General features: G+C 34.2%; 1 protein-coding gene across 1 annotated transcript in view; it reads right to left on the bottom strand.

Moving 5' to 3' along the window:
* CNTNAP4 (contactin associated protein family member 4) overlaps nucleotides 1-26,466 on the bottom strand; it is a gene marked incomplete at both ends in the record, with an annotated part of 193,079 nt that overhangs the window by 117,514 nt on the left and 49,099 nt on the right. The window contains one exon of the mRNA XM_079548789.1: nucleotides 22,698-22,808. Coding sequence (XP_079404915.1) covers nucleotides 22,698-22,808 — 111 coding nt within the window. The remainder of the gene's footprint in view (nucleotides 1-22,697; nucleotides 22,809-26,466) is intronic.

The raw sequence follows: 26,466 nt of genomic DNA, 5'->3' as shown, positions 1-26,466 counted from the left end.
GTGATTCTTGGATAGTGACACTAACTTAACCAGAGACACTTTCTTCCATTCAGATTGCTTGCATTTTCAGAAGATTTTTATTCTTATGAATTTCAGATATATTTTAAGTAGTATGAAATGATTTTTTTTTACTTCTGGAGATGAAATATATACTGGCTTCCCCTGTGAGCACTGAAATAAATACATAATAATATCAAATGAACATTAGTTCCTTATCCTGTCTTCTGCCTGTTAATGAACAGCATGTTTTAAGGACATGAATTTTGATATTTCTTTAGCCTCACAGTGTTGGCAATATCATTAAAATTAAGACATTTGAAATAGCAAAATCAGTAAAGTTAGTAAAAAGATAGCAAATAAATAAATTAATTAAAATGAAATCAGTTAAAAGTGACTGGGAAAAAAAATACAAAAGTTCAAATGTGAGGCAGAAAATAGCTGAATATTCTTACAGTGAATTTTGAGGATTGTACCATTTAAAAAATACCCTTCTCAACAGATAATTTATTAAGAGATGTATTTCAACATGGCACTGGGTAGCTATCAGGCTGTTAGGTTACTTTTGCTTCATTTAAAAAAATTCTGAGCTGCAAAGAAGATAAGCTGACATAAAGCTTCCCACTCTGTATGAACAGAATCCTCCAAATTTTATCATGCTCTATGATTACCTTTAACTGTGTTGCAATATAAACTATATAAAACTTGATAATAACATATGCATTCCCAGCTTCTTCACCTACAATGAATTACGCCATTTAGCTAATGTTATCACTTATATCAATTTCAGATTCAATCTCTCTTTGCATGTTTAGACTTAATAACTACTGGCAATATGTATTAAAAAAAAAAAAAAAAAAAGTTTAAACTAACACACATCATAAAGAATACTTTACTTTGATTGACTAAGCTAAGTATATTACCCATACAGACAACTTAATGGAAGATAATTTTAACTTGAATCTGATAAAGCCTCATCAGGAATAAATTCAGCTGATCATTTTACAAGGCACATATTCTACATCCAAGTAATTGACAATTAAGGCTTCTTACCCATAAAAAGGTCAAATGAAGTGTGTTAAGACATTGAAAAGACTGAAATATTAAAATGTTACATTTTTTCACATTCTCAACCTGAAAAGCAAGAGCATAATCTTTCACACACACACACACACTCACACACACACACACACAAAAAAAAAAAAGAAGTTAAAAAAGCTGTATACTTAAGTAACTAATGATGATGCAAGGTTTTTATTCTCCAGGAGTTTAACATTACACAGTCTGAGGCAGGGAAAACTATACAATAAGAGGTGTTCATGTGTTTCTCCCATGTGAGATTCCCCTTTGCACCTCAGAAGAGTATCAGAATCAGATAAATGCTGGGGTAGAAATAATTCATCTCAATTTTAGGAAAAATGTTCTAAATTTAAACAAGGTAGATGAAAACTAGAAAACTAGAAAAGTTTACACTATTATGAACTTCCATTTATACAACAGCACAGTACAAGAAAAGTAATTCTAAGGAAGAAAATGACAAATGAAACTGAGAAAAAGATGTGGAACTTTGGGCTTTGAGTAAGAACTGAACACAGAATCTAGTTTGAGAACAGAAGGGGCAGAGAGTGATTGTGAGGTGAAACCATATCTGTTGGCTTGTCAGTTCTAAAAAAATATATAAAATTATACTATCTTTCAGCCATGTGTTTGATAGTTGCATCGTCTTTTACCTTTGATATATAAAAAAATACAATTCATAGAATCATAGAATCATAGAATGCCTGGGTTGAAAAGAACCTCAAAGATCATCTAGTTTCAACCCCCCTTTTATGTGCAGGGTTGCCAACTACTAGACCAGGCTGTCTAGAGTCACATTCAGTCTCCAGGGATGGAGCATACACAGCCTTCTCAGGCAACCTATTCCTGTGTGTCACTACTCTCTGTGTGAAAAAACTTCCTCCTAATATCTAACCTAAATCTCTCCTGTCTTAGTTTAAAACCATTCCCCCTCCTGTTTACATGCTCCTTTCAAATACTGGAAAGCCACAATGAGGTCTACAGAGTCTTCTCTTCTCCAGGCTAAACAAGCCCAGTTCCCTCAACCTTTTCTCATAAGAGAGGTGCTCCAGCTTTGTGATCATCCTAGTGGCCCTCCTCTGGACTCGTTCCAAGAGCTTTGCTTCTTTCTTGTGCTGAAGGCCCCAGGCCTGGATGCAGTACTCCAGATGGGGCCTCACAAAGCCGAGTAGAGGGGGACAATAACCTCCCTCTCCCTGCTGGCCATTCCTCTTTTAATACAGCCCAAGATGTAGTTGGCCTTCCAGTCTGCAGTAGCACACTGCTGACTTATGTCCCGTTTCTTGTCTACCAGGATCCCCAAGACCTTCTCCACAGGGCTGTTTTCAAGGGGTTCTTCATCTAGACTACATAAGTACCTGGGATTGCCCTGACCCAAGTGCAGCACCCTGCACTTGGCTTTATTGAACCTCATTAGGTTTTCATGGGCCAACTTCTCCAGGCTGTCCAGGTCCCTCTGGATGGCTTACCTTCCTTTCAGTATATCAACTGCACTGCTCAGCTTGGTGTCACCTGCAAACTAGATGCCATCATCTATGTCATTGATAAAGATGTTGAAGAGCACCAGTCCCAAGACTGACTACTGTGGGACATTGCTTGTGACCAGACTCCACCCTGACAATTTCTTCTCACCAGATTATTTTAGGACTAGAAAGTATTTCTTCTATTAACATTATCTATATTTAAAACTATCCTACAATACAGAACCTGGCCTATGACCTAAAAAGACAAAAGGTCATTCAAAGCAGTAAATCTCAGTTTTCAAAAGAGTCACTATTGTTTGAAGAAAGGCCTACACCTAGTTAAATGAAACTATCTTTTGTGTTTGTTGTATCTGAAGTCTCATCTTATTGTACTAGAATGGTGAATTTATCAGGAATATTGTGTTCATGTAAACTGTAGGGAGAAATAAACATTTTACTCAGAGATAACTAGAATGGTTATCTCTGACTTCCAGCAAGTGATTAATTTCCACATAAAGGTGACATGTTTACATGTTTATGGGACATTAAAACAAATTGTGACCTGCCACTTTAACATTGCATGGCTCTCCTGAATTAAATGGCACTACTGAATGCCATAGAATCCAATCAATGTCTTCAGAACTTCCCACTGATTCTCAGAGTGTTTACGTAACAGAGGTTGAAAATGTCATTAAGAACTGCCAACTTAGGAAATACTTCTATATAATCCTTCATCCTGAAACTAAAACAAAACAGAACTTCTCACTCATGAGAATATCCATTAAATTCCTGAGTAAAGATTGAAAAGTCCCACATGACTGGCATCTGATTCTGAAAGTTATAAGTCTACCTCAGTTAGCAAGAAAATACTGAAATTTTTCTTCCTAAAAGTTGAGGAATTGAAGAAAATATTTCTGAAGGAATTTCTGGAACAAGTACATAAAGAAAAGATACCTATTATCCAATGTAAGCAGTTTTTCCTACATCAGAGTCAACGTACAGAGCTTTCTCAATAGACATAAAAAATCATAGAATTTTCCTGGGGCTATTGATCTAGGCAAAACAAGAGAAAAGCTATACAAATGCTTCCATCAGACGAACACACTTCCAGGGAGTATGAGCTAATCAGCTACTTTCGTGGCCTCAGATACGGAACAAGCTTAATTTTTTTAGGAAAGTCTATCCTGTTTTAATGTACTCTGAACCTCAGTATCAATGATGGAAACAATTACTGCTTTTGATGTCAATAATAAACTACATTTAATTTTTCACTTGTCACAGTATTTAATATACAAGAATCTCATATTTCAAAATAGTAGCAGGTATTCTAAAAAACAATTTTAAATATTCTATTTAGAATATTCTAAATAACATTCTAAGCAAATCTAAAAGTGCTTTTAACAGTCCCTTGGAACAAGTAATATCTAGTAAGTTAAAAGAAGTTTCAATGTCATCTTTACCCATAAGCTTCTATGTTGCTAGTAGTTTTGGTGAATGAGTGAGTGAGTGAATTAGATTTTGCATCTCATTTTTAAAAGGCTTTGTAGACATTTCAACTCAGTCAGTCGTTATTTATGTATTTCAAGGGAAACTTTCTCAAAGGTATCTCATTGTCTATCAGAAGGTCAATTTATTGACAGTGACTCAAAGAATTAAGAAAGCCACGATTATTTCTTCAGATTTTCCATCAGCAACATACTATAATAATCTGTGAAGAAACTGTCTACACAAGGCAACACATTTTGTATGAGTTGGAAGACTCAAGTCTGAGTCAAATATTTATGTAACTAATATATTTTTCAGTATTCTTTGAATGCAGGACACATTTTCACTTAAGATTTTTGCAAAATATTGTAAAGAAGTTGTAATTGTGAGGGATAAATAGCCACTTCTACTAAGTTGCCAACTGTTCACAAGCTGCTTTGGACTCCATGACTAGTGGGGCAGGAGAATACGTGGACCCATGCCCTGGGTAGGGAAAAAGAGAAAAGGAGGAAAGAGTTGAGAGATGGGCCTAAGAAAAAAAGAAAAAAAAAAAAGGGGCAATGATCTGAGGAGAAACAAACTAATTTACTAAATAATATATTGGAATGCAAGATAACACGCTATAGTACAATATAATTGTATTGAAGATAACAAATCAAATAAAATTATAGAGAGTGTCCGAAAGCTGAAGGTCTTACTCTAAGCAGTTAAGGCAATATGGCTGGGAGCAGAGATGAGCCAGAAGATTAAAATAAATGTCTTGTGACCTACAAATGGTTATCTTTCCCTCTGAGCAGAAAATGGTAGCAGCACAGCAAACAGTCCTCTGTTTTTCTTCTTCTTCTGGGACAGGTACTTGAAACTGGAGTGTTAACTCTTTAATTCCCAGTACACTACATGATGTTAGGATGTGGAATACTGAGAGTAGAAATCATAAAACCATGAGATACGTATATAAAAAAAAAAAGGATCTTTTTTTTCCCCCAGTAGAAGGCTGATACTAGAATGAATATCCTTCCAGTAGATTTCTGCTAGTAAACTCTTGTTCTTCACAGCTTGTATTTCTTACCAAAAGAAAGTATTTTAGAAAGTTGTCAGTTTATTGCAAGATTTGCATAGCTATTACTGCTCACTTCTAACTGATGATCACAATGATTGTTAGCAAACTATATAACTTATTAGAAGCTAAGAAATTCACTTAGCTTGCAGGTACACCCCTTTTGGGCAAATATTATGACAGCAATCCAAGGCTGAAAGTAAACCCCAACTGAATTTGGGAAATTTTTTCATTCTCAATGAAATTCATTCCTACATAAGCATTGTTGTCTTTTCCTATAGTCTAGGTTTAGGATGATGCATGAGAAGACTCTGTTGTGTGTGAAGTTGAATTTTTACTTCTTATCTTTAATTTTCTGATTTTTTTTTTTAATTTTGATCAGAAAAAAAAATTTTGTTGTTTGCATCTCATCATTTTGGATTTTGTCTGAGAGTGTAATTTTGTCTATGGTTAGAGGATGCGTAGAAAATTTCATGCACACAGAAATGTCTTATTGCCACTGTCTCTCATTAGACTGTTCAGTTTGATAAGAATGCTGATGTAGAATCCAGTATTGATGTCATTTCTAATTTCATGCACAATACTGCAGAAGCAAATATAAACCAGGGTGGATGTAGAAAGCAGGTTTTAATATTTGTTGCAAGAAGACAAAAGAATATCATAGCTAGCTGTAACACTGTTCAGAACAATTCGATAAAGCTGTGTAAATTGTTTCATCTTATATAATTTTAACATGCTCTTTACTTTTCGGTGAATTGAAACACTTATTTTCTATTTTGAGTGGTATTATACAACATGTTAATCTGCATTTGTAGCATGTAAAGCTAGGATCAATAATAATCCGTAGCTTTTTGTCTCACTACAATTTATAAGAGGAGGTTCTTTTACTATATGTATCCCTGACAGCGAGATTAAAACACAAAGTGTCAAAAGTTCACCCTACCAATTTATTACAAATCCTAGTTTCTTAGGCATATCGGAAAGGAAAGATGGGAGATAGAAAAGAGATAAAAGAAAGGAGCCCTTGTAGAAAGCAAGAGAGACTGTCACCAATGTGGGTCCAGCATGGTTTGTAGTAGGTCTGTAGATCTCAAGAACTTGTCCAGTCATCACAGGGAAAGGAAGAACGCCAGGAGGATTTTTCTCCTTGAGGAATTCTCTGTGGAAGGTTTCTTCAGAAGCTCTTCTCCAAAGTGCTTAGTTTGGTGAGGGCCTTTTATCCTGTTTATCAGGGCTCTTTCTCTTCTTCTTTTCTCTCCATTAGTGTGACATATCCAGACCAACAGATAAGCGAGCAGGGAGTGGTGCCTTCATTGCCATGCACAAGCATTATCACCTTTTACAGTGATCAGGTCCTTCAAGCCGCACACCTAAAAAAGACTGCTTGTCCCACTTCTACATATCTTTTTAAGTAGAACTGTAGCATAGTGACACCAATCACTTTCCCACCCTAGATCACCAGAAAGGAGACACGAAGCAAACAAAAAAACAACACAGTTCTGTCTTTTACGCTTTCATGGCCAAAAATTGCTGTTACACCGGGAAATGTGTTTTTACATTTGAACTTCCGCAATTCATTCTCTTTTAGAAGTGTTTATCTTTTTATAGCATTCTAGTTGCTTTCTTATAGATAACAAATATTCTGTAAGTCAACACAAATGTTTAATCTCTGCTTTGACGCAATGAAAACTATCCTGTTTTAAATATTCAAGGTGTAGTCTGCTTGCATACATTTAAATTTTGAGGGAACTTGATCTGAGAAAATTGGAAGATATTCCCTGCATAAAAAGTATTTCCCTAATTTGGTATTCCATTTATGAATCCCATGATTATCTTCATTTACGTAACCGCATGTCCTATGATACTGATCTTAGAGAATGTGTAGATTAATTTAAAAAATGTTTGTACTCATCCTTACACAGATATTTTTCAATAATTCATTTATATCTGTAGAAACATTGTTACAGTCTCAGGTTAAAAAAAAGTTGTATAACTCTTCACAACACATGATATTTTATTTTTTGTCATCTTGATACAAATTTGTATGCTAAAGTGTAGATACAGCAGTGTACTGTGGAATTTTCAGATAGGCACTACTTAACCAATCCATTATTGCATTTCCCTCTCATGTTTTAATATTCTAACTATTGCAAAATGAATAATCATAAACAAACAAACAAATAAACAAATAAATAAGCAATATTTTTAAAGACCTTCACTATTTATCTTTAAACTGAAAGGAATTTCTGTTGTTGTGATTCCTGTACATTTCAGAATTCCTTGATTTTCATGTCAATATTCCACCAGAGAATGTGTAAACAAGTTCTTGTGATTAGGAAGTAAAACACTTCAAATTAAAAGAGTATAAAGAATATAGTCATAGTCAGTATTTTCTTAGTCATGATGACAGAGTGTAATTCCTGGAAAAAAAATTAAAAAAAAATAAAAAGTATGGGAAAATATAGTTGATCTAGACAGAATATCACGATCAAGTATAATCATATCTGGCCTGATTTATAAGAGCTAGCATACAACACACTTCTTAAAAAATGCTTAAATTATGTCATAATTATTGCCAGACCAAGATTTATAATATTGCTTCATATAACTTTCAAGCATAATTTTTATTCATGAAATTCTAGCAAAGAAGAACACATGATAAGTACAGTTCATTATGGATGTAATTTTGTCAAAACAAAGCTTCCTTCTTCAACTATCTAGATTACTTTTTCCTATTTTATTCAAGAAATATTATGATGGCATTAGTCCTCATTTGTGATTTTCAGAAATATCGTTATAATATTTGAGAAATTAAATCAGCCAACCTCAACAGATAAATGAGACATTCATGGACTTCATTTTTGCATCAGTTTTACGTTGACTGTTGTGTAAAAAATGCAAAGCTAAGCTGTACTATTTATAAAGTTATGTTTAACTTAAAAGCTTTGTTTGAAAACTGAGTTTATGCATACTCAGATCCAATTTTTTCAGAGCAACACAGTTCCTTTCTTTTAATAACAGCCATCATGGAGAGAAGAACTACTATAATCATGTTATATAATATATGCAAGTAATAAATAAATCAAAGTAGTTGTGTACAGAAATTTCCATAGATTTCAGAAAAGTTTTAAAAAGCTTTGTTGAATAGAGCCATGTAGATTCTGTGGTCTACTCTGATTACAACAACTATGATTGCTTTGGAAATGCTATCCCAAAACACTGCAGAGAATATTTTAAAAGAACATGCTCAAAATGTCACAACTTCCTAAAATTTGTACTATCTATTCTTCCTTGTAAGACTAAATTTTATAAAGTAACAGTTCTTGAGCATGTGTCTGATAAATCAGAGGTTAATCTGGCATCAGGATGTAAACAAGTCAGGAATTATCCACTAGTATTTGGAATTTTAGGAATGAACCTTTGACCAGTTTACACCGTAAGTGGTTACCATGTCATGTCACTCATGAATAATTAAAATGCTAATTAATATATTGTGTATGATCCACCTAAATTAATGCCTCTCTTTTATTGTGTTGTCCAGCAATGTGAAAAGCAGATGTTGGTGATACGAAAGTTGAGGTTAGGCCTTTCTGCTAATATTTTGTTTTGTTTTGTTGCTCTGTGACAGATGGCAGCAGAAGGACTCTGACAAAACAGCTTCTGACATGGGAGTATGAAGAACAAGTGTGTCACTGAATTATTCCATGTGGAAAAAAAAAGCACTTGCTGACATTAACTGACACTGAGCATTTACGGAGACCAACAAGTGAATTTAAACGTGGGATTTGCTTTCCAGTATTGGCAACAGCGACTGCAGGTCACCTCCACTGTAGTAGGTGTTTGGGAGAACTGCGAGAAGGCTCTTGTACAACACTGATAAAAATGTGCAGATGATTGTGGTGACTGTTTTAAAAAAAGAAAAAAGTGTTCTGTAGATGAGAATTTGCTCTATCAGTGTTTCTATGCTATTTTTTGTGGTTTTCATGGAAATAAATTAGAGATATTACTTTCATAGCAACTTAGAACATGATGAAATGCAAGCAAGAAATGTAAATGTAAAGTCACTAGCTATTTTTGCTTCATTTATGTCTACATATATGAAATTGCTAATTTCCCATTGCAATCTGTCTGACAGTACTTTCACAGTTCTGTTGTCTAAGCACAACATTCATACAGCAGCTTAACTAACATAATATCCTCATATTGAATTAAAAGCTAAGACTGCATATTTATTTCATATTTCTGAGGGTTTTGATGGCTGTCTTGTCTCAAAAGTTTTACAGGCATACAGGAAAAATCCATAATTGGGTGGCTTCCTTGCATATGACTATGTTTCTTAGTTTTATGGATGTGTATATATATATGTTGTATACATAAAAAATACACCTATCATATGAATCTACTTCAAGAATTCCATGAAATACATAGAGCTAAAAATTCAAGAATATGTATTTTCATAACCATATATTTTATATAATTCAAGTAATAAATACTATTATTTACTACTACAATAAATATCTGAAAAATATATGCTTAAATACCATACACTGTAATATTATTTATGTATTAATAAATATACAATATATCTCTTATATATATAAATAAAATATATGTAAATAACAATACTGAATGAATTTATGAAGAATAAATTTAATTTATACTTCTAGATAGTCTGAAATTCTTTTGTCATGAGTCAAGGAAAATTTGTATTAAAACTTTCCAAAAAACAAGAATTTTTGAGAGTTATTAATATGTGACTGCCATGTAAATAAATAAATAAAAATGTTTATTTTTCAGAATAAATAATATTCACAGTAGTATGACTTTTTGTAGCAAGGAAAAATAAAATAGTAATAATAAAAAATGTTGAATTTGCTTTTGTAAACTGCTAATAGAGAATGAATTTGTGTTATTCTAAAGTTAGTAAACTGAATACAAAACTGCATTATTCTTTTATTGAACATCTTAAAATTTATAAGAATACTTGTGTATTCTTATCTCAAGAATTTCTAGTTTAGTCTGTAGGAATAAAGATAAGTGGTATGTTTGTTTTTGCTATTATTATTCAGTAGCTGAGAGTCTCTTCTGAGCCATCAGAGAGCTGAGAGATCTAATAGCTAAAGTTCCACTTCTAAATACTGATTCCTTGGGTATTTCAATGCCAGTGTGTTCATTTTTGTTTACCAGATAGGATGATATTCTTAAGATCTTTGTGTGGGCCACCTATCAACAGTAGACCTGATATTAGTCGACAGTTAATAAAGCCTTTTACAGAAAGATTTCAGCTCTGATCCTTAGTTGTCAAGTCATGCCTGCTAGCTATATTCTCTTACTATTCTACTAAGTCACAGGGAATGGAATAGATATGGAACTGCATTTCAAATTCAGTAATCTGTAAAAAATGCCAGAACAATTACTTCATAGGAAATCTTGGAAGTGTGGTTTATTATTATCAGTTACTTTCAATTTCAATTCCCTATTTCAGATTTACAAACAGACTGAAATTTTCTGATGCTGTTTTCAGATTTATTTTTTCTATTTCCTTAATTACTTTTTTTCTTCTTCTTCTTTTTCTTTTTCTTTTTTTTTTTTCTTTCTTTTTTTTTTAAACCTGGGAAACATCCTTAGCAATTCTGAGATTTAGACAAGGATTTTTCAAGTTATTTGATCATTAATATGTGGGGTTTTGTCTTCCCTTATAAACTCCCACATTTGGATGACTTTGTAAGCAAAGCTTAATGCAAGACAGGTAAGGGGTATGCCTGCATTGCTCCAATGAACAACTGGTGCCGCTGAGATATATGGGATATGAAATTATTAAATGTAAAATTCAATCTAGGTAAACTGGGATATGGATTAAGTGCTAGAAGGAAATCTGTAACCCTGTAAGCCAAACTGCTATAGGAAGTGGTAAATTACAGAGATAAGCTTGTCCTTGCCTCCTCTGATCTTAAAAATTTTGGAAGGATGTTATGCTTTTATGAGTATTCTATGCAGTGACATCATGTGGCAGGCATGGTGCATTGTGGAGCTGTACCTCCTGGTCCCATGCTCTTTAGTGGTCTCATGTGAGTTCCAACTCTTCAAGAGGAACTACTATTCCCAAGAGCCTCTAGTGTTCCCTATATATCCCAATTCCAGGTAACAGGGATGCATGGTGCTTCCATGTTCCTGCAGCACAACAAGCAGCATGGTCAGAACTTCCTTCTCTCCAATTTTACTTGATCTATTAATTGTTAACTCTTTTTTGTAATGATTGTCTTGCATTGTTTTACCATTTATAGTAAATTTGTTATCTCTCCTTATCTTAGTTGGGTTTTTTCTCTTTTCCCTTTCATGCTTAAAATCATGAGTGAAATGAGTGAAGACATACTGCCAGAAAAAAAAAGAAAAAAAATCATCTTCTGTAAACTCAAATTTTGAAATTTGGAAAATTCTTGTCTACCACTATGTATGCCTTCCCAAAGCTGCTTCAGATCCTGACACTAGGCCAAATATACCAGCATTCACACTGAAATTCCAAATTTTCATGTGCCATGTATATAATCCATGTATAAAATAGTAATTTAGAGATACCTAATCAGAATATAAATAGAGACAAGTACTAAAGTAGCTGGAAAAAAAAAAAAAAAGAAAAAAGAAAAAGAGAAAAAAAAAAAAGAAAAACAAAAAAGGAAGAAAAAAAAAGAAAGGAAAAGATTTTTTAAAGATTTTTTTGTTGCACCTCCAAATAACAGATGAAGTGGATTTTATTGTTTTATTATTATTATTTTCCTCTCTTCAGGAAATGATAAACAGTAAAATTGCCTCATTGATTTCTTTATTTGTTTATCACTTGTATATCTATCAATAAATATTAAATGATAGAAAGTCTTTTCCATACCTGTCTAGACTAAAAACAATCCCTAGAGGAAGTACAGTCAACAGTGTAATGAGTTGTGAAAATATGATTTTAATGAGTCATTTGTTTCTTGCCTGAGATATTTTTTGATGGCTACTCTTGTAAGCTTATCAATTTCAAAGTTGACTTTTTTATTAAATGGAGACAGCTAGCCTTCTGCAGTCAATTAGCAGTTAGCCTTGTGATATATATAGAAGCTATTTAATAAGAAACTGTGATTTCTCTGCAAAATATAGGGACAGAGAGGGATAATACTAAGTCATAAAAGCAGTTCAGGCTAATAAAAAAAATACTTTTCTATTATCAGTCTTACACTTAAATATGGCTACAGTGCTCAAGAGCAAATGCAGAAATCAGAATGTACCAGAAAACATAGCACTTACATACTTATAAATAGATGAAGCTTGGTTGATCATTAAAAATCAATGGTAAAACTCAAATATAACCTGATTTACTGCATTTTAGATTATGTGTGTACACGTAACTAATGCTCAAAGATTTCACTGAACTTTCCAATGAATATTTGCAACTTGGCAAATGGAAATGCATTTATGTATATGACATGGATTTGTTAAACTTCATAAATCTAAGTCAGAATGCTTACATTTTAATAACACAATCTACTTTATACATAGAACGTATTACCATTACACAGACATTTGAAAAAATTGTAAAGACATACAAGTTTCATTTACTTAGTCTGAAGATCTCAGTTGAAGTCATAATGAAGAAGGAACTAAGAATATTTTTAAATCTATGCCTTAACTGAAATCCACTCTGATGAATGACTTTGTTTATGTGCAAGTTTATGTGGCCAGATAATATTCATGTCAGGGTCCTGAAGGAACACATTGATTGTGAAAAATCATTGATTTAATGCTTTCTGTCACAAGATCCCCCACTCTTGCCAACTACCCCTGTGAGTCATGATCCAGATGCAGATAAGCTAGGGATCTCTCTTATCTCCCCAGCTAGACTGTGTCAGTTGACTTGCCTAACATGGGGCAAGGTTTCCTAATCTTGAAAGAATCCCTTAATAAATGTACTTAGGAGGCTAAGAACTCCCAGGGAAAGGAACATAAAATCTGCACTTGCTAGATTTTTCTCTCATTTTTAACCATATTAACAAAGCTCCAAAAAGGGCAAGTCAATGTCTTGTTTTCATAGAATCATAGAATCACAGAATCACAAGGTTGAATATGACCTGTAAGATCATCTAGTCCAATCATCTTCTCATTACCATTGCTACCACAGTTTAAACCATATCTCATAGCTCCTCATCTAGGAACTTCTTGAACACTGCCAGAGATGGAGACTCCACCACCTCCCTGGGCAGGTCATTTCAGTGCCTGACCGCCCTACGAGAGAAAAAGTTTTTCCTCATGTCTAACCTACACCTCCTCTGGTACAACTTGCAGCCATTTCCCTGGGTCCTGTTTGTTTCCTGGGAGAAGAAGCCAAACCCCTCCTCACCACAACCTCCTTTCAGGAAATTGTAGAGTGCAATGAGGTCTCCCCTGAGCCTCCTCTTCTCCAGACTAAATAATCCCAGCTCCCTCAGACACTCCTCATAAGATCTGTACTCCAGACCCCTCACCAGTTTTGTTGCCCTTCTCTGGACACATTCCAGGGCCTCAATGTCTTTCTTGTAGTGAGGAGCCCAAAACAAAACACAATACTTGAGGTGCGGCCTCACCACTCTGAGGTGTACACAGCTGAGTAACAGGGGAATGATTGCCTCCCTGCTCCTGCTGGCCACACTATTTCTAATGCGGGCCAGGATGGCATTGGCCCTCTGGGCCACCTGGGCACACTGTCAGCTCATGTTCAGCCAGCCAACATCAACCAAAACCCCAGGTCCCTTTCCTCTTCACAGACACCCAACCTCTCAGTCCCAAGCTTATAGCGTTGCATAGGGATATTGTGGCCAAAGTGCAGGATCCAGCACTTGACCTTGTTGAACCTCATCCCATTCACTTCAGCCCAGTGATCCATCTAATCTAGATCCTTCTGAAGGGCCTCCCTACCCTCAGACAGATCAGCACCACTTCTCTGCTTGGTGTCATCTGCAAACTTACTGAGGGTACATTCAATCCCCTCATCTAGGTAATCAGTAAAGATATTAAACAAGATGGGCCCCAGTACCGACCCCTGGGGGACACCACTTGAAAAGGGTAGCCAGTTGGACTTAACTCCATTAACCACTACCTGCTGGGCATGGCCCTCTAGCCAATTAGTTACCCAAAGAAGGGTATACCTGTCCAGGCCACAGGCAGACAGTTTTCCCAGAAGAATACTGTGAGAAACTGTGTCAAAGGCCTTCCTGAAGCGTAGGTAGGCTACATCTACAGCCTTTCCCCCATCTACCAGTCTGGTCACCCAGTCATAGAAGGAGATGAGGTTGGTCAAGCATGACCTGCCTTTCATGAACCTGTGCTGGCTGGGCCTGATCCCCTGGACACCACGCACATGCCATGTGATTTCACCCAAGATGATTTGCTCCATAACTTTCCCTGGTACTGAGAGGTCAGGCTGATAAGCCTGTAGTTCCCCGGATCCTCCTTACAGCTCTTCTTATATTTTATTTTACAGAAGACCCCTGTGGGACCTTGACTGAACACAGAAAGGCTGACAGCTGACATTAATTATTTGTGTTTTGTGACAGAAAAATTGAAGACTTGACCATGCTAGAATTCTGAATTCTTGATTACATTATGTATTTTTGTTGCAATAGTATTATGTTTTGTTGTGGGTATTGGGTTGTTGTGGGTGCTGGTGATTATTTCAATCCTTAGATCTTTTAAACTTTATAGTCGAGTTAATACCAATTGGATTTTCTCAGGTCATTCTCACTCATCAGCACTTCCTCTACAGTTATACCGTTCCTTTTGATCTCTTATTTAACCCCTTTTTGGACCTGGTTATGATTTGCATGTAACTCCTACATGGTGTTTCCAACTTCCTAGCAAACTGGGAAATTATCCAAGAGACCAAGCTGATATCTATCTGAAAACCACCATAAAGCCCTTTGAAACATTATGTTACTGATGTCTTTCAGAGTCAGAGAACTGACTGCAACACCAGTCCAGGAGTTCCATCCAAAACATGGTTGTTGGAAGCTGTCTAAATTTTGATAAGAGATGAATATGTTTCCAGGTTTAACACTCTTATGGTTTATTTTGTGGGGTATCCTACACACACTATCCTCTGAAAGACCTATAGACTATAATAATACTTGAACTTGTCAAATTTGTATATGTAGTTCTCAACAACTGAACTGCTTTGGAGATGATCAAATGGAACTTGGAGCAACATGCAGTGTTGCAGTATGGTAATAGTAATACCTTCACTCCGCCTAAATAGTGTGTTCATTTTTGCTAATCACTGGACAAAGAATTTCTTTGATATTACAAAACATATTTGATGGTCCTGGCAAGACACTAAATCATCTTTGAAAACATTATATGGCAAGTCCGTGTATTGTCAAAATGGATTATGTATGCTTTTGTTGAATTAAACTGAAGCTGAGAAATTTGACAGTAATTTGACACTCCACTGAGTTTTGTCAAGCAGGTATTGCCCTTATTACAGCATTTGGTACATGGGGGATCACTCCACTAACATGCACACCAACATGGAGAGACTGCATATTTAAAGGTATAGCACATATATGTTCATTACATTCCAAGGACACGTGCAGAAATTCCAAGAAATAACTAACGTCTCTGGTGGTCATGGGATGCATGAATGGATGCTCTCCAAAGGGAATTGGATAATCCTGAAAAATGGGCCCAAAAGAACCTAATGAGGTTGAACAAGGTCAAATGCAAATGCTGAACATGAGTTGAGACAGACCGAGAGAGGAACTCATTGAGAAAGACCTGGAAGTTCTGGTGGAAGAAAAGCTAGACATGAACCAGGAGTATTCACTTGCAGCTTGGTAGGCCAACAATATCCTTGGCTGCACCAAAAGAGGGCAGCCTTTCGAGAGAGAGATATTTGTACCTTCTATCCTCTGCCTTTGTGAGGCCACGCCTGGAATACTTTATCTCAGTTTGGTGTTCCAAGCATAAGACGTGGAGCTATTGGAGTGAGCCCAGAGGAGAAGGGAGCTAGGATTATTCGGCTTGGAGAAAGAAAGTCCATCAGGGAGACTAAATTGCAACCATTCACTATCTGAAGGAATCTTATAAAAAAGATTGAGATTTTTTTACATGGTCTGACAGTATTAAGACAATGGTGAATAGTTTCACATTTGCGTCAGATTTTAGTTGGAAATTTTTTTCTCAGAATGTTGTGATGCACTGGAACAGGATTCCCAGAGAAGCTGTGAATGTCATATTTCCGGAGGAGATCAAGGCCAAATTGGTTGGGGCCCTGAGCAACCAATAGCAACCCTATGGAATAGAAGGCTGACACTGGATGATCTTTACAGTCTCTTTCAATCAAAGCCATTTTATTATTTTATGATTCTAGAATTCTAAGATGTACTTTAATTTTGTTCTACATTTTCAAAATTTGATTAGCTATCCTTGTATAGTGTATACGTCTGCTACTGATATTCAATTCTGCAAATATTTTGTTACACTTGGGAAGTTTTTAAATGAGCTCCAAATTTCATGAAGCAATTAACTGGTCGTGATATTTATGGAAATTTTAAATTCATTTTTCATTTTTTCCTTCAAAGGTGAGAAACAATAAGTAAGAACATTCAGGTTAAGACTTTGTGGAATGCCTACTTGCTCATAAATTTTTTGGCTGCAGAAAATAGATAAAGACTCTTTCATCCTCCAAATAATATGAATGGGAATTAGATTTATTGCTATTTATTGATTCCTAACTGACCTCAATTTTTAGGAATTTAAAATATTGAAGATTGTATTATTGTACTTATAAAATAATTACTTATTTTAAATGAGAAAAAAATGAAGTAGCAGGCAAACAAATTTCTAAAAATGCTACACTTTTAAAGAAAGAGGAAAATATCACACAATGTGCTACTGAAATGTGCTACTGATTCAATCTCATTCATTCATTTTTACCTCACACAATTTTACTAATTTACCTACCCCAATTTCTATTTAATTGGCTAGAGAATAAGAAGAAAAAACAGCATATTTTAATTAAATTATCAATTAAGACTTTTGTTTGCACATTAATAGCCCTGTTAATGGAGCTACTTGACCTTTTCATGTTGATTTCAGTTTCCGGGAGAAGCTAAATGCCTAATTGCACTGCAGATTAATAAATACAGAAAATAAAGTTCAATACTTATCTTTAAACTTAGCTGTTGGAGTATGCCCATAATAGTTTTGTGTGATGCTTGGCAATTCAGTGACAGGTAACAAAATTAATTTCAGCATGGGCAATGATGTTAGTATGTTATTGAATGCTGCTCTGTAAAGCAGAGACCTTTTTACACCTTCTTTCCATTCTTTACATTTAAAGCATTTATTACAACCTCTCTAATTTCTTGATAAAACAAAACTAAAAATTGATCCAGGAACAAGGATAGATTTCAATTCTCACTGAAAATCTGAAGGAAATACAGCAGGGAATATAATGTAATTATGTGAAGGTAGTAGAAGAGAATTTTTATACCTTGCATGAGAGCAGAATGAACACTAATTGAAGGAAAAGGGAAATGCTTTAGAGGTGGCAATTTTTCATTCCACACTTTGATATTAAAATATCTGGACTTTCTGTAGGTATGATACAGAAAGAATGTTTTATATTTTTACCTTAACTTGCCTTATAATTTAACAATTTAAGAGTTCTTAATTGGAATTTAAGAATTTTTTTCCCAAAACATTTGAAATTCGTAACATATACATTAGACAGAATTTTTCTTACATTCTTAACTTAGAAGATTGACAAAATCTCTAATTTTGGCATAACCAATAATGAGTGAATGTTTCTGACATTTGTTTATTAGCAACAAAATTCTGCATCCTCTACTCCCAAATGAGTTGAAACAAATGTAACTGTTGAAGTTATTCTTGTTTGCTCTTACTCTCAGCCTATTCAAGTTCATTTTAATAAATATTTAAATACTGTATCCCTAAGAATGTCCCTTGGAAAAAAAAAAAAAAAAAGATTCTCACTTGTTTTTCTATTTCCATAGAAACAGAAATAGAAATTTGCATAAACTATACGCATGGTGGAAAAACAAACTCAATTTCAACTATGAATCTATAATTTTTACAGCTTCCTAGTATCTTCTATGCTTTTCCCTATAATTCCAATTTCCCATTCCAGTGTTCTCACACATTAAATAGTGCTGATTGAAACCTTTTCTTATGATTTGTTATGCTTGAATGGATTTTAACTATGAGGTTCAAATTACTTTTCTGAAAATTACTTTGTGGATGTTCCTGAATCCTTATAAATATTCATGAAAGCACAATGCTTGGTAAATAATTTAAATACCTGCAAATATTTTATGCCACTTTCTTACTCTACTTAGGAGTAATTTACTGCCTTCTTTTTCCCATACACTCTTTTACAATATGAAAATCATAATAAACAAAAATAATTTAAAAATTACTTTAGGCAACAATGAAATCTGTTACTTCAGATTCTGTCCTCATTGAAGATGCTGTGAACTTGATGATTTCTTTAACTTTTGTAGTGCAGTTATACAGTGCAGCATGTCCGCTTTGCTGCGGAAACTTGCTTTCAGGGCAGGAAATACTGCACTGGGCAAGGGATCCTTTAAAGGATCCCTTTAAGCTCCTTTAAAGGCGTACTTTTCTTTTTTTTTTTTCTTTTTGAAATCGGCAACAGTGCTGTGCTTGTGCTAGGGGGTGGTAGCTTGTGGGCAGGGTGCTAAGCATCCAGGTTGAGGCTGGCACTGCCCACCTTTGACCTTGACACTTGACACTTGGTGACAACCTTTAAATAGTCTCAGGGACAGAGGCACAGGGCACACTGGGTTATTGCTGTCCAGTGAGAACAGGGAGGGTAAAGGAGCTCAGGAGGATGAAGGAAGCAGGTGGTGATCAGTGGGACAGAGAAGGGCTTGGGGATGTTACTTGTAGGAAATGGCAGGGATAAGCCTGTAGGATGTTCTGGGAACTCCTCAAAAGAGGCAATGTTGCTCACACCCGATCTGAAACCTTCTCGTGTCCCTCTAGGAAACAGTGGGGGGAAAACTTCAGAATTATTTCGGAGGTCTGAAAGTCCCTCTAGAAAGGTAGTGTGGCAGAAAGCCCAACTGAAGTGCCTTTACACTAAAGCACGCAGCATGGGAAATAAACATGGGAACTGGAAACCGTGATGTGCTTGGAAAATTATGATCTGGTTGCTATCACCGAAACATCGTGGGATGAATCCCATGATTGGAATAATCTGATTGAAGGCTACAGGTAGGAAGGGAAGGGCAGTTTCTCTCTATGTTAGGAAGTAGATAGACTGCAAAGAGCTGTGTCTGAGTAACAGCCATGAGCAGGTTGAAAGCTTATGACTGAAAACCAGGGATTGATCCAGTAAAGGACATCTAGTGGTTGGGGTCTGCTACAGGCTACCAGATCAGGGGGAGCCTGTTGAAAAAGCCTTCTTGTTTCAACTGCAGGAGTTTGTGCTTATGGGCTCTTGTCCTGATGGGGTTTTCAACCACCCAGATATTTTCTGGGATAGTGGCATGGCGGTTGGCAGATAATCCAGGAGATTCCTGGAGTCTGTTGAGGGTAGCTTCCTGATCCAGGTGTTAGACAGACTGACCCAAGGTGAAGCCTCACTGGACCTGGTGCTCACCAGTGTGCAGGAAAGCATTACAGAGTAAGCATCCCAGGGTAAATGCTGGTACTCAAGGTTTCAGTTACTAGTGATAACAGGTATGCTCTGAGTACTGACCGTTATTTGGATGCCTAGCTTGTACCTATAAAGAAGAGTGTGTTTCAAAGAAGAGTATGTTTCATCTATTGTATGAGAAAACAAGACAAATAAACATAAAACATACAACTTTAAATAATTCTATTTCTGCTTGTCTTATTCAAGACTTTTGCAAATCTGAGAGCTTAACCACATAATTCTGCATTTAATTGTGATGGCTCAACTCCAAATAATCTGTGTATAAACACTGTGATTTTTTCCTGTCTGAATTGTGTTCAATTTTCTCTAAATTTGGAAACTTAAGAACTAATTAAAAAAAAAAAAAAAAATATTGAACTAGGGTAATCTGATTGTCTAAACTGAATGTTAGATCATAAAAATCAGTCCTGACCACTTATTAACTTTGTCTGAAGGAATTATATGTTTTTATTCAAAGTCATCTATTACCTTACATTAAAGGCAATTCCATCTGCAATTAAGTTATCAATTACAATATATTTTAAAACTATGACAGTATGCCATTGCTTCTATGACATTACTGACATTCTATCAATCTCAGTCATATTCTCTTACAATAGATCTCTCTTGTGGTCTAAATTTAAAAGCCATTTTTTGCGTGACTAAACCTGTTCTTTACTAAATTTATATATATAATGACTTGCTATGTTCTACCCAAATATAACTTTCATGTACATACACCACCAAACACAGTCAGATTTTACTTTGAAAATTCACGAAAATAATTAAATATATACTCAGTAGAAAAAGTAATCCCTTCAAGTTTGAGTGTCTACAGAGTGTCTACCCTTAATTCAAAAATAAAATGAAAGTTGGGAGTATTCCTTTAAGATCAATTTTTTGAAGACTGAAGAAATTTTTAATCTCACCCTACTGACACAATTCTACTGAATTATCTCTATCTGAACCAAAAGATACCTAACCAGAAAGTATAGTTGTGTTACTGTGACAAGAAAATGCTTGAAAATGCCACATGATTAAAGCATTCTGATCTATACCCTGTTGAATACTGTGACTCTGAGATACACTGGAAAAAAAAAGAAGACAGAGACAGACTAAGTAATCTTATAAGCAACTCGCTGCTTTGCATCTGGATAAGATGGAAGGAAGTAAAGGTGAAACTAAGAGCATTTTTTAATATTTGCATGCGTTAGGGTGTAATGTGAAAGAAAAGACAATTCTAAAATGATTATATGTTAACACGGTACAAAGAACTTCACAGTACGTGAAAAGAGTCAAATGTGAAAAAGATTTCACATATGCATTTTAAAAATTCCAGTGTACAGTTTAGTGAGAAGTCAGATGTTGGGTAAGATTTTTGGAGCATATGTTACTTCAAATTAAGATAATTCAATTTAAGGTACCAATACAGATATATTTAACATCACAACTTCACTCAAAACAGAAGTTCACAATTAAAAAATTTTACACTGGGGTAATGAAATAGGATTTTTCTTCACTATCAAGTTTCTATCCAACAGTACACAGCAAATATTCAAGTAAATAATGGAAATACAAGATTGGAAATGTTTTTGTCAGTGCAAAGCACTGTTATAATTTAAGGTATTTACATGTTTATCAACTTTATATAGGTACAAAACAGATATGCATGTGGGTTACAAGATTTGTTTGAAATGTTCTGAAGTCCCGCTGCAGTTCTCATTGTCCGAACAGTCTCTTCCTTTGTTCCCTCATTAAACAGAATCAATGTTTCCAGCAGCTTCTTCTTAGAAAGGCCAGAATAGTTGTTCTAGACCTTTTGCTTTTGTTCTTATTTACTGATAGGTGGAAAGTTGAGCTTCATGATTTCCTTAAATTAGCCTACACTCTGAATCAAAGCTTCCAAACATCAGATAAAAATTATTTGAAATGATAACACATGTTCTTTTATATCTAAACTGTTTAATTTCAACCTGGAGGCTAGATGTTTAGTCACAATTCTAAAACAAAATATTATTTTTAGGTATATCAGAAAAGGCTTTTTTATTTGTTTTGTTTTGTTTTCTTTTCTTTTCTTTTTTGGCCAATAACACATACTGTAATGCAGATCCATATGGATCTTCTATGATAAATGCTCAAGGTTTAAGGTTTTCAGTTGCATAACAGCTACATAAACAAATGGGCAAAAAATAATGCTGTCAAACTTTAAGAGCTTTTAACAAAAGAAGAAAGTGTTCCAAAGCTGATCAAAATTATGGAAAATTTTATTGAATTACTAAATCAAATAAAATTAGAAGTGGTATTGAGCTTTCAGAATATGAATGTAATAAAAATGATCACTTAACAGTCAAGTTTCCTTCTCTTTATAGAAAATACAGTAACCAGGATTTTAAATTTCAAGGGGAAAATAAAAGAAGAGAGAAGCACTTTTTCTGAGTATATAGTTGTGTTTTCTAACACTATTTTCCCATATGTCCTTGCAGAGTTTCATACAATGACACTTGTGTCTTTGCATTTCCTCAAATTATAACAACAAAATTAATTTAAAACGTTATTTGTGGAATAGGCACAAATATATGCCCAGTGCTATCTCCTGTTGATGCTGCTGGAAAATCACATGAGGTTCTTAGATTCAGTCAGGAAGAATCCTTTACAGTGAAATCACAAAAACCTTCTCACTTGGCAGGTATAATTTTACCACAAAGAAAACCAATTATCTGTAGAAATGTGAATTATTTGAGATTGTTTTATGTTTTCATTCTTCTTTAAAATAAGAAATGTGTCTTTCTAGCCCCAATAACTCAGAATATGTCCAATATACCTAATTTCAGCATTGTGCAGAGGTAAGAAAGAGCTTTAAAGAATTCATTTAAAAGAAAAAAAAGGAAAGAATAAAGGCATGAATCAATCAATAGAATGCACTCACCTTCTCTTCGATTAAGCTTTGCAAATCCAGGGCTGTGACTGCTAGACAGCTCTGATGAGCTGCTAAATGATGACTGAGGCAAATTAGACAGCAACTGATCATCACAATTATCTGTCAGTGAAAAAAAAAGTTCTCATTAATGCAATAATTACCCATTCAAATCAAAAGGAAATAGAACTCTAGTAAAATATCTGAGTTAAATCTGAGTTAATTCTTCCAAGAGAAGAACATCTCAAAATATCTTCCATTGCTCTAGTATATGTAAACATGCCTGAAGTTATTGCAGCACTTGTTTTTATCCATGAGGCTATCAGGGTATCACTTTCTGTGTTCTTCAACTGGCTGTACATTTCTAAGCTAACTCCTGAGATACACCTATAGCCAGTTCACAGCTCCCTCACTATCATGTGTATGAGCATATACTGACAACTTTAGCCCTGCTTTTATTTGAAAAGCATGAAGTTACAAACTCAACACGTGCTCTTTATTTTTTTTTAGACATGAAATGAAAAACAAAAATCATCTCTTAAATTTTAAGCATTGTAAGAATGTCTAAAGACAAAATTTATCTTGTTTTTCTAATGTTTTGCACTTGGTGAAGATCCAGCACAAAATCATTATTGTACAGTTATTAACATGCAAGTCATAACCCCATACAGAAGGACACCTGATTGTTTCAGGAAAAAGAAGACTTCAGTGCAGCATAAAATCAATGGTGCATAAAAAGAAGATGCTAATCAATGATATGAATGTCAAATGCCTCTTCAGCTCAATTACTATATGTGCCATGCATTCATTCTTCATTTAAATTTGCAAAATACAAATTTGTAATCAATTTCTCTTCTAGTTTCAGCTGAAAGAAGACTAAATTTAAAGCACTAGAAGTGTAAACAAGTCTTTCTTTAGCTGTACTATGCTGTCATCTGTTGATTATAAAATGCAGGGAAATCATGTAAATTATTTGTTTTTATGAAATAGTTATTTTCAGTACAAACATTGTCTGGATGCAACTGTTAAGTGACAACTCAGAGGTGAGTACCTCTACAAAGTTTCCTGTTTGTCTACCAAATTCTCTCTATAAAAATCAGGAATATGAATTAAAACATATTTTCCTGATTCAGAGATAACTGAGTCTTTCTACTGAATAATTATGGATATATATGTATTAGCACAATTCCTTTCACACAAGTGTCTCCATGGACTTTTAAAATACTTTCAAATCTATTATTTTTTTCAAATTGGCTCATTTATTTCTGTAAGCAAAATTCTTTCTAAAGAGGAGGCATGATACTAACCATGACTGCTGTGGTTAGAAGTTCTCCCAAATCTAATCAGTAATATCTAGTTTCAACAAGGAAAAGACAACATGGTCTTGGTAAGGATGAAATATCACCCTTCTAACAAAGTTAGGATGATGAATTCATATAAAAGAAACAAGTAAAATGTGTTTCCTGATCTAGCCTTCAATAACTGAAACTGCAAAATTTCATAACTACTATATAATCTCTAGAGGTGAGCTCATTTTTCACCTCATTATCAACAGATTAGAGTTCTAATGGGAAAGAGGTTGTGATGCTTGGGAGAAATTATCTTATTGGTAAGCACAAAAGGAAAAAAAAGAGCAAGATTTAATTTTACAATCAAATATATTGTAATGATGAATCTTAGAAAAACATGTTATTAGTGAAATATTTCTTTATAGGCCAACAAAGAGGCCTATATAAAAGAGGAAATGTGTAATGCTACTGTATTTCACAGAGAGAACTACTTACATAGTTGTTTCTAAGGAGAATATCAAGAGACACTGAAATCTTTTCCTGTCAAAATCTATATTTTGAAACTGTTTAACGAGATGAAAATTAACAAGAGAAAAGAGCAATTTCCCATTCACATCTCCGTATATAATCTGGAATATACCTTCTCTCTAACATGGCTCAAATTTTCAACTTTTCTAGTTAGGAGTAACATGTTATAAAATAAATCACCAGGAAAAAACGGTATGATAGATACATACAAGAACTATCAAATACACAATATCCTTTTCAACCCAGGCCATTTTATGATTCTATGATTCTATGCATAATTTTTCAGTGAACTATGATACAAAATAGTAATAAGAAAAATTTCTATTAGCTTTTTATCAGTAAATTTCTACCTGTATAAGAAATGCACAATTCTTATTTGTAATATAATATTTGAATTGTTTTTGTGTAGTTCTATTATAGCACAATTCCATGTCCAGCTGAATACAAACAGATTTTGATTCAAAAACATGATAGAGTTAAGAATGGAATTAATCTGTGTATAGTAGAAAGAAGTGAATAAAACATAAAAATTATTAAATTCTTTCCAGTGCTTCTGGATCTATGTCTATGGCAGTACTATCTGTGTATAGTAAAATATTTCTTAAGCACTCAAATAATTTCTCTCTTTATACTCTTGGACAATGATACAAATGGAATTTTCACTGCCATTCACAGTTATGACACTTTTTTTTTTATCATTTGAATTTATAGAGAGGTTTTTTATGGACTTTCATAATATCTGTCATTTCTTAATTCTGCATGTCTTCTTGGACTGTATCAGAGTGGATAATTTGACTTATTTTCATTCATTTATGGTGTACTTTGAATTGAGTCAAAGAACAGTTAGGGCTGGAAAAAAACTTCTGAGATCATCAAGACGACTAAATGAGATGTGTGATGGGAAAGTTAGGATGTCATCTTGCTTGATCCCGGTATGCATTGACTTTTTTTCAACCTAATGTAAGCCTGGTATAGAAATAAGTGAAAGACTTTCATGTATTCTGAGCTAACCACTGTTTTTCTAGAACTAAAATGAACTTACAGGTTGTAGGTACTCTCATGTGAAAAGAATCAAAAAGATTCACATGTTGAATATAATACATTTTAGATTTACATTTAATTGGAAGTAACTACTATAAATTATCTGTTTCTCTTTCTGCATAGCCATAATTCCAGTTTAGCACCTACATTAAAACGAACTGTAAAATATTTTAAAATTACTTGTACAGTTTATTCTTAGTTTGCATGATGGTGAAAAGGCAAGAGGAATGAGCAAAGAACTGAAAACAGGGCCATAATGGGAGATAACCAAGTGCATAGATTTTTTTCAGTATAAGTTAATAGTATTTGCATATCCTGAAGACACAGCATTAATGAAAGATCACTGGAAATACTATTTTATCTGACAAACAAATACTCATTTATCACACTGATATATTGATTATATATATTTATCCACAATGTACATGACTTAAGTTTTATCTCGTGACTTAATTTTATATGATTTATGCAAAAAAAATACCTGAATAAAGGATTGTTAGCATACTTTATTAACAGATTTTGTTGTTGTTGGAATTAATTATAGTATTATCTCTTTACAAAAGTATATTACTTTGGATTTAAATAATTGATGGATGAAATTATTACTTTCAGTTCAATAAAAATTATGAAACTTTTCTTTCATTTTATTCTTGCTGTTGCCACCCTTAGATTCTTTATCATATTCAGTAAATTGTTTATTTGTCATAGTGTTTCAGCTTTAGATATCTTAATGTGGAAAAGTATTATTTCCCTTACTCGAATGTTTGATATATTGGTCTACTCAGCCTCTTAGAACTGCCAAAACCTTAGGCCTTCTCATAAGAAATCTTTTTATGTACAAGTGCAATAACAATAACAAAAGGCTTGAAATCTATATTAAACTGTAAAGCAGTAAAGGAAATCTAGGTATGATTAACTACAGA

Source organism: Tetrao urogallus, assembly GCF_951394365.1.
Source record: "Tetrao urogallus genome assembly, chromosome: Z".
Classification (NCBI taxonomy): domain Eukaryota; kingdom Metazoa; phylum Chordata; class Aves; order Galliformes; family Phasianidae; genus Tetrao; species Tetrao urogallus.
Note: the sequence above shows the minus strand (reverse complement) of the source record. Positions and strands in the feature narration are given on the sequence as shown.